Consider the following 15,669-nt stretch of genomic DNA (forward strand, 5'->3'; position numbering starts at 1 on the left):
TCTCAGAAATGCCTTTAAAATACCACCTTACAAAAAGAGAAGCCAACATCTACCCCTAAAATTAAAAAATCTCCCATTTGTGTAAGCTTATTTAGCAACAAAATAAAGTCATTACTATTTTGGCATCGAGAAACTGCATAAAAAGACCAAATGAGGACTGCAAGATCCAACTTCGCATTCTTTTCCATATTTTTACATGGATATAAGTGCATGAATGCTGTGATTCATGTTTGTACTGTCACTGCAATTATCACTGCTCCTCAAGTTATAAGTTTGCTGTTAGTGAGCAAGTGTAGTGAAGAGCTTTTGTATAAGGCAGAGGAGGGGAGTTGCAGATGTGCATGCAGCTATGTGCAAGGAGAAAAGAGTTAGTTAAGTTTACCTGACAGTCTGGCAATCTGGCCCCCTGGCTAGTTGTGAGCCGTGTGGCGGTATGGAGGCAGCAGGCTGCTGACAATCTACAAGAAACTGATAAATTAGACATATATACAGAGAGATTACAGAGCAAGGGGTTAGTAACAGTAGTACACAGGCTACGCATCTGATGGAGAGATTTAGTGAGGAATGTGTTCTTGGTTCCTTATCTGACAGAAATACCTTTTTTTCTGATAGTAATAACATTAGTTTTGCCTTTTTTTTTCCCACAAGAAGTAGTGAAGCCATTTTTGTTTGTCTTCCTGTAGCATTGGGAAATGTTTGTTTAAACAGACAGCAATAGTGGGCTGGTATTCAGGATCTGGGTTTAAACTTTGTACTTATTGTTCTGCTGCTGATGAAATTGTTTTGCTTAAATCTAATATAAAAAGTGTCAATAAAGCTACCCCAAATTTCTGCAGAGAACTTACATCCATATAGCAACAGCTACAGATACCAACTCATTAGGGTCTTCGAGAAAAAGCTTGCAAGAAAATTTTAGCTTCTAAACAGTGCTTGTGAGATTACTTTTTATAGGGAAAAGGGAGAACTTGATACAGTCAGTTGTCACTGTTCTGTCTGGATTATTTTATCAATTCTCTGCCAAAACGGTTTCCATATTAATCACTTGCAAACCTGCATTCTAGTTCTTAATTTTTTAAATAACCATAAAGCCAAATAATCCTTTGTTGCTACATTTTTACTGTGACATGTAGATTATGAAGACAGCTTTAAACTCAATAATATTTGTGGGACTTAAGGAAAGTAGTTGAACAAGACAACCCTGCTTTCTAGTTCACTGGTTTCTACAAAGATCTCAAGATCTCCTAATTTTCCCCACAGCAGTCTGGCCTTTGACATAGCCCCACAGACAATGTCATTCAGATTTTCAGGTCCTTTTGAACATTAAAATCTATGGGTGAAATTCTGACCATCTGGAAAACTACCAGAGATTATTTTTTGTCTCCAGCAGGCTTTGCAGATCTGTCATCCTCTCTGACTGCTTCAACCTGATTCTCAACCCTGAGAGTTACTTCCCCCTGAACCGTAAAAATGAGACAACTAGACTTCATGTACTTGGAAAGAATTTGATTTTGGTTTTTTTTTCAATTGGTTTCTACTTAACGCTCAACACCAGTAATCATTTCTCTTTACAATGTGGATGTTTTCTAAAACCTACTTCTGTTTGTTGTCTCAATCAAGTGGAAGAATGTGTAAGTAATTTGCTGTCAAGCATCTTGAGATGACATCAGGTGTAACACAGAGCAACACACCTTCCTAGCAACACTGAGCATCATATCCAGTATCATAACATTTCCCTTTCATACAAGGCCAGTGTGCTTCTCCCTACTTCCTATGAAGATCTGTGCTGACCTCCAGTGGGTGGAGGCAAGTGTACCCAAATCATTAGTTTCTTACTGTTTCAGCCAGGAGGAGAGGATTTTGAAACATATTTTAAAGTGCCAGCACCACAAAAATGAAAAATATGCACAGTTGGTGCTGGCACCATTGTGTCAAGAAGCAGAAATGGAATGAGAAAGGATACCGTGCTGTTTTCTCATTTACCAGCATGGTCACTTAGAGTCCTCAGTACATCTTGTAGCAGAGGAGTGCAAGAGTTTACCATGTATTTGTGCCACTAATAGAAGGGTCTGTCATTTCAGCACAAAGCTCAATTAAAAGGAAAAGTGCCTTGCAGGGACAGACAGAGCAGGCTAACTGCAGATGGGAAATGATTGTCCAAAAGGAAAAGAAAAAAAAAAAAGTCTTATTCTAAGCAAACTAGTTTACAATAAGACATTCAATCTTATTCCTTAGTCCAAACCGAAGTCATCCCTGAGAGCTTATGGAAGGTAGTCAGTGAGAAAAGGAATACAGAACAAAATGCTATGTGATGAAAAGGTACAGACAGGTTTCATCAATGCAGAAGAAATTGTTCTGACAGGCTTTGCCAGAACAATGCAAATGCCTGATTAATGATCCTATTCTAATATCTGCAAATATTTTATGATGCCTCTTCATCTGCTAGATTTGGCAGAATGCATGAAAAGAGCGCCAGATTCTGCACCTATTATGCAGCCTGGATAATAACTACTTGATGTGAGCAAACTCCCTCAACTTCACATGAAACAACAGTTCTACCTGGCGTCAGCAATGCTCACGCAGTCTGGCTCACACTCACTCACATCAGTACAAAATCTAGTGATCCACATGACTTAAAATGGCTGAATCGTCCTTCTACATCCTCCAGGAGTGATGTTTTTAAGGGTTATGCTAGGAAAAAGCTAAGCAGAATGCATATAGCTTACATATAGGCACTTCAAATTCATAGGAGCTCTTATCTACTTAGTCCAAGTAGCTGTGCCAGAACTAACTTTATTCCTTATATATTTAATCCTTTTAAGTATTTTGGAGGGTTTATAACCCTATTCTCTAATGCCACAACAGTTATAAACACAATGTAACAAGAAGTAATTTTAAAGGTGAAAACTAGAAGACAGCATTTGGTCCCTCCTTTCTCTGAAGGATCTCCTGCCTGTATCAAATATTTGTTTCTTTCTGAAATACTCTGTTGAAAGTTTCAAAGATGCCTTTACTGATTCTGTGGTCAATGCTATATATCCTAAAGACAAGCAAAGAAAGACATGCTCTCTTTTACTAAAAAAATAAAAAGAAACAAGCAAAAATTTAAAAAATTACACTGGAACAGGCCTGTTCCCAATATTTTTCAAAACTCAGGGAGTGTCAGTTAAGCTATAGAGTGAAAAGACAGTTTGCTATTTGTGTAGAAGACACTTGGGGAACAGACACGGATTATACTTTCTGGTGTGTCTTCAGAGACCACCAACAAAACGATTAATAAAGTTATTAAATACAGACTACCTCTTTTCTCTCTCATCTCCAGTTGCTGTGAGTAAATAAACTACTGAGGTCAGGAGATGGGCTGGCTGATCTCTTAAGAACCTTTTTACAGTTCTATGAACATATAACCAAGAAATGAATTTCAGTGACCAATTCAACCGCAAAAGGCAAAGAGGAGCTACTGTACATAAAAATTCATATGCCAGTTTTCACTGAATTCAGCAGCATTTGAGTCTGTACTGAGTCCTGTGGCAGTATTAGACAATGTTCACCGCTGCATGTGTTGGAGCTTTGAGGCATGACTTGTGCTATACATGAGGCTCGTTCCAATTTTCCAGTTCTTAACATTTTAGCTGTTTGCTCGCAATGGTGGTATAAAGGGCTTAGAGATTTTCCCTCTCACAGATTAGCCAGCGCTGATTTTCCTTTGGAATCTAATGCCCGGTCCTAATCAGGCTAATCAGCTCCTGATGTAAGAGCATTGAAAATACCAAGCTCAGAGAAGCTATATCTGCTCATATGAGAACTGAATGTGCTGCTATAAATTATCAGCTGAGAGCAAATCTCACACACACAAAATTTCCTGTGCTTGCCTTTGGCTCAGCCACAAAAACAATGCATTTCCCTCATGTCACAAGGTGTGCTCTGCCCTCCGGTCTGTGAACTGGGTGACTCCAATCAATACAGGCCTGCTTAACTGGGTTATTAGTGTCTGAGAGATGGGCATGCCTTCTGTTGACATCAGCAATGTCCCCAGTGAAAATCGTATGTGCAAGCATTTTCAGTCCCACCTGCTCAGGGCCCAGCAATGGAACATTTCAGCACATTTTGGCACTCTGTAAATTACTAATCTCTACACAGTGCCTGTTGGAGACCAAGACTAGTAAGAATCACAGGATAAGCATTGGGGATGATGTGAACGAGAAACGATATGTAAAATACTTTTAACTGTGTCTAGTTCACTTAATCAATGGAGAGCTTTTTTCTCTTTTATCTGAAAGGGTAAAATTGAGAGTCAAACAACAAATCAATCAGATTTTTTTTACAGGTACTGTTACATATTTGGTATTTCTGTTATGAAAACATGGGGAAAAATCTGTTCTTGATAAAAGGAAAGTTCTCAAGAAATGCTTATGACAAAGTGTGAGATTGCGGCTTTTTCAGTCTTTTAAAACAAACTCTCCTGAGCATCACATTGACTACTCCAGGCCAACAGAAAGTCACTCTTTTCTAGCTAGAAGTTTTTGAGCTATCTCACTTTGTCATGCTACGCAATGTCAATTGAACTTGCTCCATAAAGTTTGACAAATTTGATGACATGTCTATGAATAGTTATTTAGAATTTACCTGAAAAGAGAAGCTGTCTCCATTTACATGGTAATGAATTGTTTTCTTCCCCAAAATGTCAATTTAATGGGAGAGAAGGAATGCTTATAGCATGAGTCAAAAGCACTGGACAAAGAACAAATCAGTAGTCTGCTAGTTGTGCAGAGGCAGAAACACGTTTCATCACAAAGACAATAAATCAATCCTCTCTACTCAAAGATGGGGAACAAGGAAAATTTCCAAATCCAAACGATAAATGTGAGATGTCAAGAAGAACAGGGCAGAGGGTACCAAAACACTCACCCATCTTGCTGAGAGTTGAGAGCCATAGAGATGCTTTCAAACTGTAATCTGACAGAATGAGAGAAGTCCCAAAACTCTTCATGTCCAGGGGTGATGGGGACATAAGTTTATACTAGTATTTGACTAGCTGGTTTCACTTATAATTTATCTCTGTTTTGCTAAAGGATGCCAAGAAAACTTTGACCTTCCTCAAGGCCAGGAGGAACTTTAAGTGGTAATGGTTATCACAAAGAACAGCTGGTGAGAGGACAGCTGTGGCTTACCTTAGGAAAAAAGCACAAACAATGGTACAGGTCAAAGATTATAAGAGTCTCTCCCTTCTCCTGCTTCCAGGGTCAGTTTGGGTGTGGAAATAACACAGTTACCTCTGCCCTATGCACAGCCCCAGCTGGTCAGTCTGCCAACTGCAAACTGGGTGCAGCTCTGTGTTTCTGCAGGCCATCTCTGGAAGGACAGGATTACGGTGGAGCAACCACATGGGTTCCACATGGAGCCTGGCAGGTCTTATTAACCCCAGCTCTCTCAGAGCAGGAGTGACTCGGATTGTCCTGGCCTGGGAGCAAAACAAGCAGCACAGAAGGACTGAGCCACGGTACAGGGCCACTGCACAGTTCCGTGAGAGCCAGAGCTGTTCTGGCACAACTAGCATCCCAGCAGGCTAATAAACTTCACCAGGTGCAAGTTAGCTCCTGTGCACATGTTTTCCAATACCCAGACTCTCTGAGTTTTACCTCTGTTACCATTAAACTGAATAATGGATCATTGGCTGGAGATAGACAATTTATCAACCAAGTATCAGTTTTGGCTTACTTCATGGTAAAGCCAATTTACTATGAAATTTCTATGTAAAGTCTCACATATCTTAAGCTTGCTATTCAGAGAAATTTGATTGGTGGTGATGTTTCAACAGCAATGAATTCTTCCACTACTTATTTCTTAGTCTTATTTGAAAAATTATTTTAAGAATAAAGGTTAAGAGATGTAAGCATGCTGCTGAACTCCCATTTGCACACAGAGCTGGAGGCATCAGCAATATCTATACACTGCACTAAGAGGCAATAGGCCAGCAGTAGGATGCATCTAAAATCCTCATCTCCTGTCTTCTCCACATGTCCACTCTTTCTTGCAAAAGTGGCCCGGGAATGTCCCACTGTTTCTACACTCCCAAGCTTCTGACACAGGCCTCCTTCTGCTTCTGCTCCTCCTCCTCTCAGATCTTTACCTTAAAGACATGGCCCAACAGAGTAAACATAACAGAGAGACTTCTGCTAAATGCTTCTCAGGAGTGAAAGCAGGTGATTGAGCTTATTGGAACAGGTAGAGTATTTAATTGCTATTTTCTTATAGCATTTAGAGAAATGCTATCTGTCTTGGTGATTTCCGCAAACCAACTCGTGGAGCATCACTAACAACTTCACACACTACCTGACAGACATGGTTCAGTAGGTCAATGGCTTTCCAGAACATGTCAGGTTTCTTAGCTGTGTTCTAGTGAGTTCTCTCATCTACACACAGCTACACTTCATGGAGTGTTTTTTCCTTATTTTGCATGACTTCATTTCTACTTTCTTTTTAGACTTGAATTACCCCCAACCTGTTCCCCCATCAGTCCATGTGCTTCAGTGGTTATGTGACTGATAGCTCCAAGTATAGTGATAAAGCTATATCCCAGCCTTGCCCTTTACTGTAGCTATATTAAGAATAATTTAAAAAATATAAAAAAAAAAACCCTAAAAAACCCAAACAACCTAGTCATTAACAGAATCAGTGAAATGCATTTCTCTCCAACTACAGCCTAAGAACATTAAGAGGTTTCTTGTCAGCTCTGTAGGCTTTTTCACACTTTCTATATCATGATGTGTTTATGTTATTTCTCACATGGTTTCTGTGAATGCTTTAAATAATTCCTCATTAAATCTACTGAGAAGCTAAATAATGGGTTAGTAAAATAGCAGAAATGGAAATGGTAGAAGCTGAAAATATATATTCAGTTCCTTTCTTTTATATACAGTTCATAAAAAGCACATTTAGAAAGGTTTGATGATTCATGAAATACTTACTCACCAAAAGACACACACATTTTAAACATTTCAAAAGAGGAAAAGAAAGGTCTTAAAAATACAGAAATCATCACAATTCTGTCTTGTTGGTTACCCATCTTTCATGGAAACGATACATTTCCGATGGCCACAAATATGTCCAAACCAAAAATACTTGCACTATTTTACAGATAAAGAAGGTCCTGGTCCATAACTTGAAGTCAGTGGGAATGTTTAGTAGGCTTTGGAAGAAACAACATAAGGTACAACTATAACTTTTCATAGCCCTAAAAAAAATGCAGACAGGGAGATACTTACAATCAGTGATACTAGTCTTGATTAAAGAATTGCTGGTGAGCTTACTCCATACATCACAACATCCCAAGGAACTGCTCTATTAGAGAGCTAAAATATCAGCATGTCTAATTTAAACAAAGACTCACTTCAGCTTTGCCTCTTTTATGAGATGAGAAGCACAATACTGAATATTCCTGTATTTCTGATGGTAAAAACCAATAAGTCATAAAACCACATTAAACCTTATCATAAAAGAAGATAAAAATAGATAGCTTTTTTACCAACATTGTCAAGATATTTCAACAGTTGTTTTAGTTAATTGATAAGACTGAATTCCAAAGCCCAACATTTGCGTAGAAAGCAACAAATGTCTGGTAACATGCCTTGAAGATACGGTGTCACCTGCACACCTATTTAGTTAGAAGTAACCAGAAGTCTAAGATTTTACTGGATAACTTAAACAAATGACACTAGTATTAACCATTCCATCCAGCAACGACGTCGTGACGTAGATACAAATAGAAGAATGTCAATAACCTTTTAATGAAAATATACAACAGTAAGGCATGGATTTCACTGCAATCTTTTTTTTTAATATTTATGAAACAGATTGGGGTTTCTATTAAAACTAAGTTTTATTTTGGAACTTCTTTCCTTACACAGTGAAAAATACAAATAGAAATTAAGTGAAACCTGTAGAACTGCAGTGAATTCATGCCATAATAGTTAAATTATATTGAAGTAGCTAAATTATATTGATTAGCATGAAATGTATGGTTTTGGTCTCATCAGTGATAATTGGAAAGCTAAATGTAAGACAGCAAAAGCATAGAGCAAAAAGGTCCTATTCACAGTGGCACCAAGAGGTAAAAGTACATTTAGTCAGCTGACTTCTCCATCAGTTACAGCCAACTAATGTCCTTGGCAAGGATACTGTTCTTCAAATTCAAAATGGCCTCCACAAGGACAAGGTACCATGCTTGAAATGGCATAAATATGCAATGCTCATTAAGCTCAGTTAAATGAGCATATCATATGCAGGACATGGCCCTGAGAGCAGGAAGCTATATACATGTATCTGTATATAAATGCACTAATAACGCTCATTAAACAATGAACACAGATATACACAAATATGGCATGTTTACAAAAACCACAGAAAAACAGAATAATGCAGAACAAAAAATGAACATAGATAAGAAGTTGATAATGACTGAATTATCCTTTTTGTGAAGAGCATCATATTCAGGTAAAAAAACCTCCACTTGATTTTAAAAATCCTGGTAAGAACACATAAAATCCATCAGAGACAGATTAGACTAATACCGCACGAGTCCTGCGATAGTCAGTAGCCTGCCTGATTACACAACTTCATAGAAATCTTGCAGGTGCAGGATCACCATCAACACAAGTACCTTATCAGTAGATGAAAATACAACATATTCATAGCCAAGGACCCAGAAGAATCATCCATAGATCTCTAATTAGTCAAAGGGCAATTTGTACTTGGACTGTAAATTTGAGTTGTCAGAATAGAGTTGTGGGGTTTTTTTTAAGATAATGGTTCTGAAGAACTGAAGAAATGGTCCAGCTGCTTTGCACTACTTGGATGAAGCAAATCAAACTTACCTGACTGAACAATCAGAACAGACTGACCTGACTAATTAAATATTACATGGCTGTATATTTTGTTTAGTAGTGGTGGCTCAATTAACCACCTAGCCTGCTTTTCAAGAATAAACTTTTGCACTTAATATACAGATATATCCATTTTGGTCATGAGCTAGAATTCAGAATAAAATTCTTTAAGAGAAAATCAGCATAGAAAAAGGTATCATCTAGATCGTAGTCATGTTGATTTTCCTTTTCTTTAATCTATAAAATTCTTTCACAAAGGAGAAGTAAGAAATATTTTAAACTATTCACTGGGTGACCTCAGCAATCATAAAGATCTACAGAGCACCCTCCTAGCAAAATTCAGGTCTGAACTAACAGTGCTCCTAAAAGGAATTCTTCCACAATAATTTTTTAAGGGTGCTGTACTTTCCTCCGTGTTCAGATTTCCAAGAGTCCTGCTGTTTCAAAATTGAGAAATGCATAAAAAAAGCAAAGTTGAGGTACTGAAGTAATGTCTATAGTAGCAAAGTTTGGAAATCTGTGAGGAGTTTTCTGATGTTGGTACTTAAGCTCAAAAGCAAAGCTGGAACTATTTTTGGCAAAATATTCCTAAACAAACAAAAAGTGTACACAGCTACAGACCCTGAACTTAAATCCTTTTCACTACACAATGAAAGAAGGCACAAACCCACTATCAAAAATTTACTCTCCACACCTTTCCAATGCTGTAAGGTGCACAGGCTCATCTCTGCAGAAAGTCTCCACTGTGGACAGTAATGTCACCCTGAGCCTCCCTCAGTCATTTTCCCAACCCCTTCATCCAAAAGGGGAGAGTAAAGACAGCTTGATTTCCTACAAAGGGCTTCTACCCACAATATTCGTTTTGAAGATGCTTTTCCATATCTTCACACTGCCTAAAAAACACGAAGAGCAAGAAGCAGGAGCCAAAGCCAAGAATCTTGCCCCGCATGATAAATTCCACTTTAACATTATTTTAATAAAAATATATAAGAAAGAATATGAGCTGATTACTCAGATAATAAACTTTTACAGAATATTCCTGAAAATCATATCCTAAACACTGCACTTTGAAAAAGCTCAAAACCCAGAAAAAAAAATTAAAATAGCAGTAGAGGATATTCCTCATCCCTTGTGCCACGAGAGGTTACTCAACACCTCACATAGCCTATCAAAAGCCCTTAACTCCCTGTAACAATAAAGACCACCTTACTCAGCAGACCCTCTGCTTCTTGTAGTGTTAAATTGTGTTTGTGCTTCATTAAACAGAACAATACATTCCCAGGTTTCCAACCTGTTCCTCACAAGTGAAATCACTTTCAGTATAAAGGGCAATTAACAAAGACAACTCTTAAGCAATATCCCCTTCAGTCCCAGCTTAAAGACTTAATTGGAAGACTTCTTAGGACCTTCATATTTGGGTGACTGAATTTTTTCATCATAATTTTCCTTGTTAGCTTTAAGAAATAGTTTCTACCTACAGATGCTGTAAGTTAGCTCTTAGAGACACTACTAGGAACTCTCTATAGGAATTTCCTCCAGCATAGAATTTCTGTATATTAAGTTAAATTTTATGGTAAGAATGCAAACCAACAAACAAGAGCTAGTTATTTGTATCACATTGTTATTCATATTTGATTTGCCTGTAAGCATAGAGCTACAGCAGAAATTAATTTTGGATGACTTTTATATTAAGAGTATATACTATATACTCTTAACTATATAAGATAGGTAGTGAGCTTAGTGCTTGAGCAGTTGCTGTACTATTATGTGACATTCCTTGTGCTGTCTTTATCTTCCACATTAGTCTCCTCTTGTGAGAATCAAATGCCATTCTGTAAATCAGCCTTGAAAGACACCTGAAAAGCAAGCAAACTTTCAGGTTTAATGTGCTTTCAGAAATGAGCAGCTCCACAAAATTACCTAATCTTGCAGCGAGTTTGCACATGAAGACCAATGAAGAACAATAAAACCTAAACCCTACAAAACAGAAACTTGGGACTGGAGTAAACTAGCATAGTTCTGTTGAAACCTGTGGGGCTAGCCTGGGTTACGTCAACCAAGCAACTGACGTCAGCTGGGCTTTGAATTTGAGATAAATGTGTCACATTTTAAGGCTACTTTTCCATTTTCTATTTTAATAAAGTAAAATAGATGACTGTACAGAAGGGAAAGGATTGCTCCTTATGATCTTATATGATCTGATTTCCTAGAAAATATGAAATACTTTACCATTCAAAGTGTTTTCCTGTGTGGGATTTTAAATAATGAAATCTGCCCTATGGTACATACAAGTGTAAACAATATGGAAAAGAAGCATCTACCACAGTTTGTTTGGGGAGCACTTCAATGAAGGACAGACTCTCAAGCAGATCATAGTTGGCCCTTTAACTGCCCCTGTTTAAGGGCGAATGCTGCAGCCATTAGTTACTCTTCATCTGATAAGCCTGTTGGGAAACTTTTTTCTTCAGCTGTGTCATCCACACACGGACCTTGATTGATTTACTTTTAAGATAAAATTATAGAACTTTATATTCAACCTTTAGAATTTCCATGCTAAAATAGCTGACGAAGAATGGTATCAGGACACCTACAGCAGACCTTTTTTGTCTTGTCCTTCCCTTGAAGAAGTCAAGAGAAGCATATTTCATATTTGGGACTCTGGGATATTAAGAGACATCTAGTGACTTTAAATTCAAGGAGACTGAATGCAACTGCAAAGGAAAGGTCATTTCTAATACAATGTTACACACTGTAAAATCCAGCCTTAGGCTTTCTATATGCCCTGATTTCTTCATGTAGTTATGAAAACAGCCACATACAAAAGCAGTCTGGAATTGCATTAGGCACATACTGGCTGGTTCTGTCTATCAGAAGAATAAAGACTTTGAAGTGTAAAAATGATAGAAAATAACAGAATAAAAGAAGAAACACACAGCAAAGCTAAATGCATACTACTACCTAGGGGAAATGGAACATGATCCTCTGCAAATGGACTGAATGGTATTTTTGGCCACAGAGGTTAGGAGCTACTACTTCAATTATAAAGCCCACATAAATTTATACTGCCACAGCTTGATGTCAAAGGGACATGCATGCTGATTTAAAGTTGAGAGCAGTCAAATGGACACCAAGTAGGAAATAACAATCTCTTTCTTGATATGTCCTTAATTCAGCTGGTCTTCACTATTGAGTCTTCATGCCAGGGCCTTCCTCTGAAGGTGGCAGCAAAAAGTAATCCCAGGTTTCCTCTACCAGGTAGCCAGCAGCAGTCAAAGCTGGGGCCAGACCATAGTAAGGTAGCCTCTTCTGCCAAGCACCAAGTCTAGAAGAGGTGCAAGAGAAAGAGAGGCACAGCTTGCCTACTGCATGGGGAGCATGGGGCAGGGGAGCCTGCCTGGTTTTTCCCTGCAACTGCAGTCATTTTGGCTCTTGCTCTTCATCTTGCATTCCCAGCTACAGCCTCCCAGTCCCCACAACACTGTGAGCTAAAGAAAGGATCACACCTTCACATCCTATTCCTATGATCTGCACATCATATTCAAAGATCACATATTTTACCATTTTACTAACAATTTTGCAATACAGTAAATTGTGTTCGCCTATCTGTTGAGCACAGTTTTTTAAATCATTACTCCTTCCAACCACTAAACTGCATTTACAATATACAGTCAGGGGTTCTTCACACAAAGATCATCCAGTTTTGGATTAAAAACCTGGTTCTCCTTGGTCTAGCACTCTTGTAAATTGTATGTGGGAAGTAACAATTAGAAGAGTCTTGTAAATTGTATGTTAAAAGATTGCCATTTTTGAGCCTAGATCCTCACATTTCCAAACTGGGGAGTTTGGCTATACAGAGAATGCAAAATCACATTATTTAAAGAGATGTAAGTGTCCATCAGAAAAAAAAAAAATCATTCTCATTCTGTTGTAAGATGAAGAGGAAAGGATACAAGAGACACTGCCAGTGTTTAGGAAACAGATTCCTGTCTATAGGGTAGAAAACGAGCACGTGGTCTTCCAGTGCCAACAGAATACAAAGGAATTGCTGAAAGATCAGTACCATTTATTTTATACATTTTAAAGCCTTTGCATCTTTCTCCCTCCCTGCCTTTTTCTCCCCAAGACCCAGCTCTTTCATTTATTTACTGCAACACTCCTTAGGAAAATGTCTTGTTTAGACTCTCTGCAGTTTAACGCTTGTCCTCTGAGTGGGTGTTACTTGCATGGCACTACTCAAAGGCGGCTGTGATATTGCTGGCACTGAGGGAGAGATATAACGTACCAGAGGGTATTGCTCAGCTTTCCAGAATAAACATTTACTTGAGCAGAAACCACTTTATGGGTTTTAGCTTTTACATTTTCTACTTATGCTTTTTGTGTATAACAAATTTCAAAACAAAGAACGAAAAAATTTACCACCAGACAAGAGTGCGCACATTTAAAGGCTAAAGGTTCTGTGCTCAAGCACAGAAGAAAAGTAATTATTAGCTTGTCTGTCAGGAGAAGAAAGATGTCACAGCCTTGGAAATGGCATTCCAGTTTGCATTTCCTTTCTACACCTTGTTGAAAACAGATACTACATTTTGGCAGGAAACGAAGAGCAAAATCTTCCTGCAAAGATAAACTTCATGACTCAATTTATATAAACTGAACCTTCTGTGAATTTAACATTACCCTTTAGAAAAATCTACTTGAATGCTCCAGTGTGAGCAGAAGATGGATGCTGCGTAGGCTCCTGCACACTGCCAATCACTCCCTCACTGGTCCTCACACATCTGACCCCTCTGTCCTCTTGGGTTTGTGTCTTCCATGGGGACTACCAACACAACCACCAGACTAAGCACGACCCAGGCACAGGGGTGCAGCCTCTGTGGATGCCAGCGCGACTGCACCCACCTATACCACAGCAGGACTTTCCCCACTGCATCTGGAACCAGTTTGGGCTGCTGCCAGCAGAATGTCATCTCCTGCCACAGGTGACACAGGAGGAGACATTTTGCTTTTCAGGTTTCAAGAAGATGCCCAAATTAGATTGCATCTGCAGTGCTGGGAAGGTCCCCTGCTCTGCTAACCACTCAGCACCACATACACCCAAGGAAAAAATGTTTACCTGGTGTGGCCACGGTTAACCTTTTTTCCTTGCTGAGACGGTGCCCATGGATGAATTCCCTCATGGAAGGGGGGCCCCTCAGAAGATATGATTCTGTGGAGGCGGGATGAGGGGGGGCTCTTAATAATTTCTGGAGGTAGGTCCCTGAAGTCCTGGGATGGCTCTGATCACAAAGGGAAGGTGAGAATAGTCTTGCAGGAGATCCAAGAAAAATACATATGGAAACAAGAGAGTTTTACTTTAATTACCTTTCAAAGCCTCATGAATGACAACATCATGTTAATTTGCTCAACAGGTAAAAATCAACTAGTGTTGCCACCCCATGTCATTTCCACAGCAGAGCACCTTGCCTGCATTGGAAATCCTGTTCATTTAGGGGAGGAGGAGATGAGGTTCAGTTATATCTCAGCATCCTGGAGTTGACATGTACAAGGCTCCCTGAATGTTCTCTTGATTTTGCATTGTGACTAGAGCATACAAGAAAAGCAAATGATTATCTAGGACTTCTCTAACAGAGAGTCCTTTCATCTTCAGAACCATGGAGATCCCCACACCTATAGAGCTTTGGCAGGGCAGTCACAAGACAAGATGAGAACTCACTGCTTGAACAGCGAAATATTTGCATTGGGTTATGAATGGCAGCCGTCCCCCTTCAAAAGGTTGCTTGCTCCATGTAGAAAAATTGATCTGAGTGAACACATCCATATTCTTTTTGCACTGATGAAGAAGAAGTGAGCACCAGAGCTTAACAAAGAGATGCAGTTTCTTTTGTGTTAAGCACTGAAATGCTCGTAGAGGACAATCCTTTTTTTATTTAAGATGCTTGTTATGGAAAACCTTAAGGAAAACTTAGGGAAAACTTGTTAAAGAAAATACATTCACACTAATACTAAAGACATACAAGATGCACCGAGACACTGACAGAATATAGTTCAAAACACTGCATTAAGGAGGTGGAAAAAACATAGTGAGTAGGTGGATCAGAACCACATATTGCCAGGCTTTGAATTTCATATTCATATCCTCCCCACCTCCTTCTCCCCAGTCGAAATAAGAAAAGAAAAAAAAGAAGAAAGAATTATAATGTTTACAATTCAGTGAACGACTTTAATGAAAGTCGGGCCACTGCACTGTACTGTAAAGATCACTGCATGCATACCTTTTCCTCTGAGTGCCACTGCTGACCAGTAAGTTTGGTTGCTGTGGGCCCTGACTATGCAGGAGGAAAGTGTCTATGCTTGGCACGGTGGCTGATGCCTCCTCACTTACTTTAGGGCTGCCGATCTTGCTCTTTCCAAGCTTGCCTTTGCTGCGTCGGGACTGCTCGTGGTCGAACTCTAAATCCTCCAGTCGCTGGGTAAGGGCAAGTTTTTGCTGGATAGCCATGCGCAACAGAGAGTTTAGGGTCTTCTTCTCATCCTCCGCAGCTGCTAGCTGCCTCTGCATCTCATCCAGCTGCGTGACGTACTCATCACACCTGGGAAAATAAACAAGGCAGACATCTGGGGAACTGGTCCAAGAACCAACCCTGCCAGTGATTGCATTCCTGGGTCGCAGTTATAGGGACAAATTCCTATCCAAGCTTTTGCCAAGCCTAATCCTGGAAGCAGACAGCCCGAATTCTTCCATTCCCACTTAAGAAATTTGGACTTGGATCTGAATGCCAACACTTTTTGTTCA

General features: G+C 39.1%; 1 protein-coding gene across 1 annotated transcript in view; it reads right to left on the minus strand.

Annotated features, from left to right (window-relative positions):
* BICD1 (bicaudal D homolog 1 (Drosophila)) overlaps positions 1 to 15,669 on the minus strand; it is a gene marked incomplete at its 5' end in the record, with an annotated part of 81,697 nt that overhangs the window by 6,142 nt on the left and 59,886 nt on the right. Inside the window, 3 exons of the mRNA XM_010296142.1 lie at positions 383 to 458; positions 13,990 to 14,180; positions 15,149 to 15,466. Of these exons, the coding sequence (XP_010294444.1) occupies positions 383 to 458; positions 13,990 to 14,180; positions 15,149 to 15,466 (585 nt within the window). The remainder of the gene's footprint in view (positions 1 to 382; positions 459 to 13,989; positions 14,181 to 15,148; positions 15,467 to 15,669) is intronic.

Source organism: Phaethon lepturus, unplaced genomic scaffold (assembly GCF_000687285.1).
Source record: "Phaethon lepturus isolate BGI_N335 unplaced genomic scaffold, ASM68728v1 scaffold301, whole genome shotgun sequence".
In the NCBI taxonomy this organism is placed as follows: domain Eukaryota; kingdom Metazoa; phylum Chordata; class Aves; order Phaethontiformes; family Phaethontidae; genus Phaethon; species Phaethon lepturus.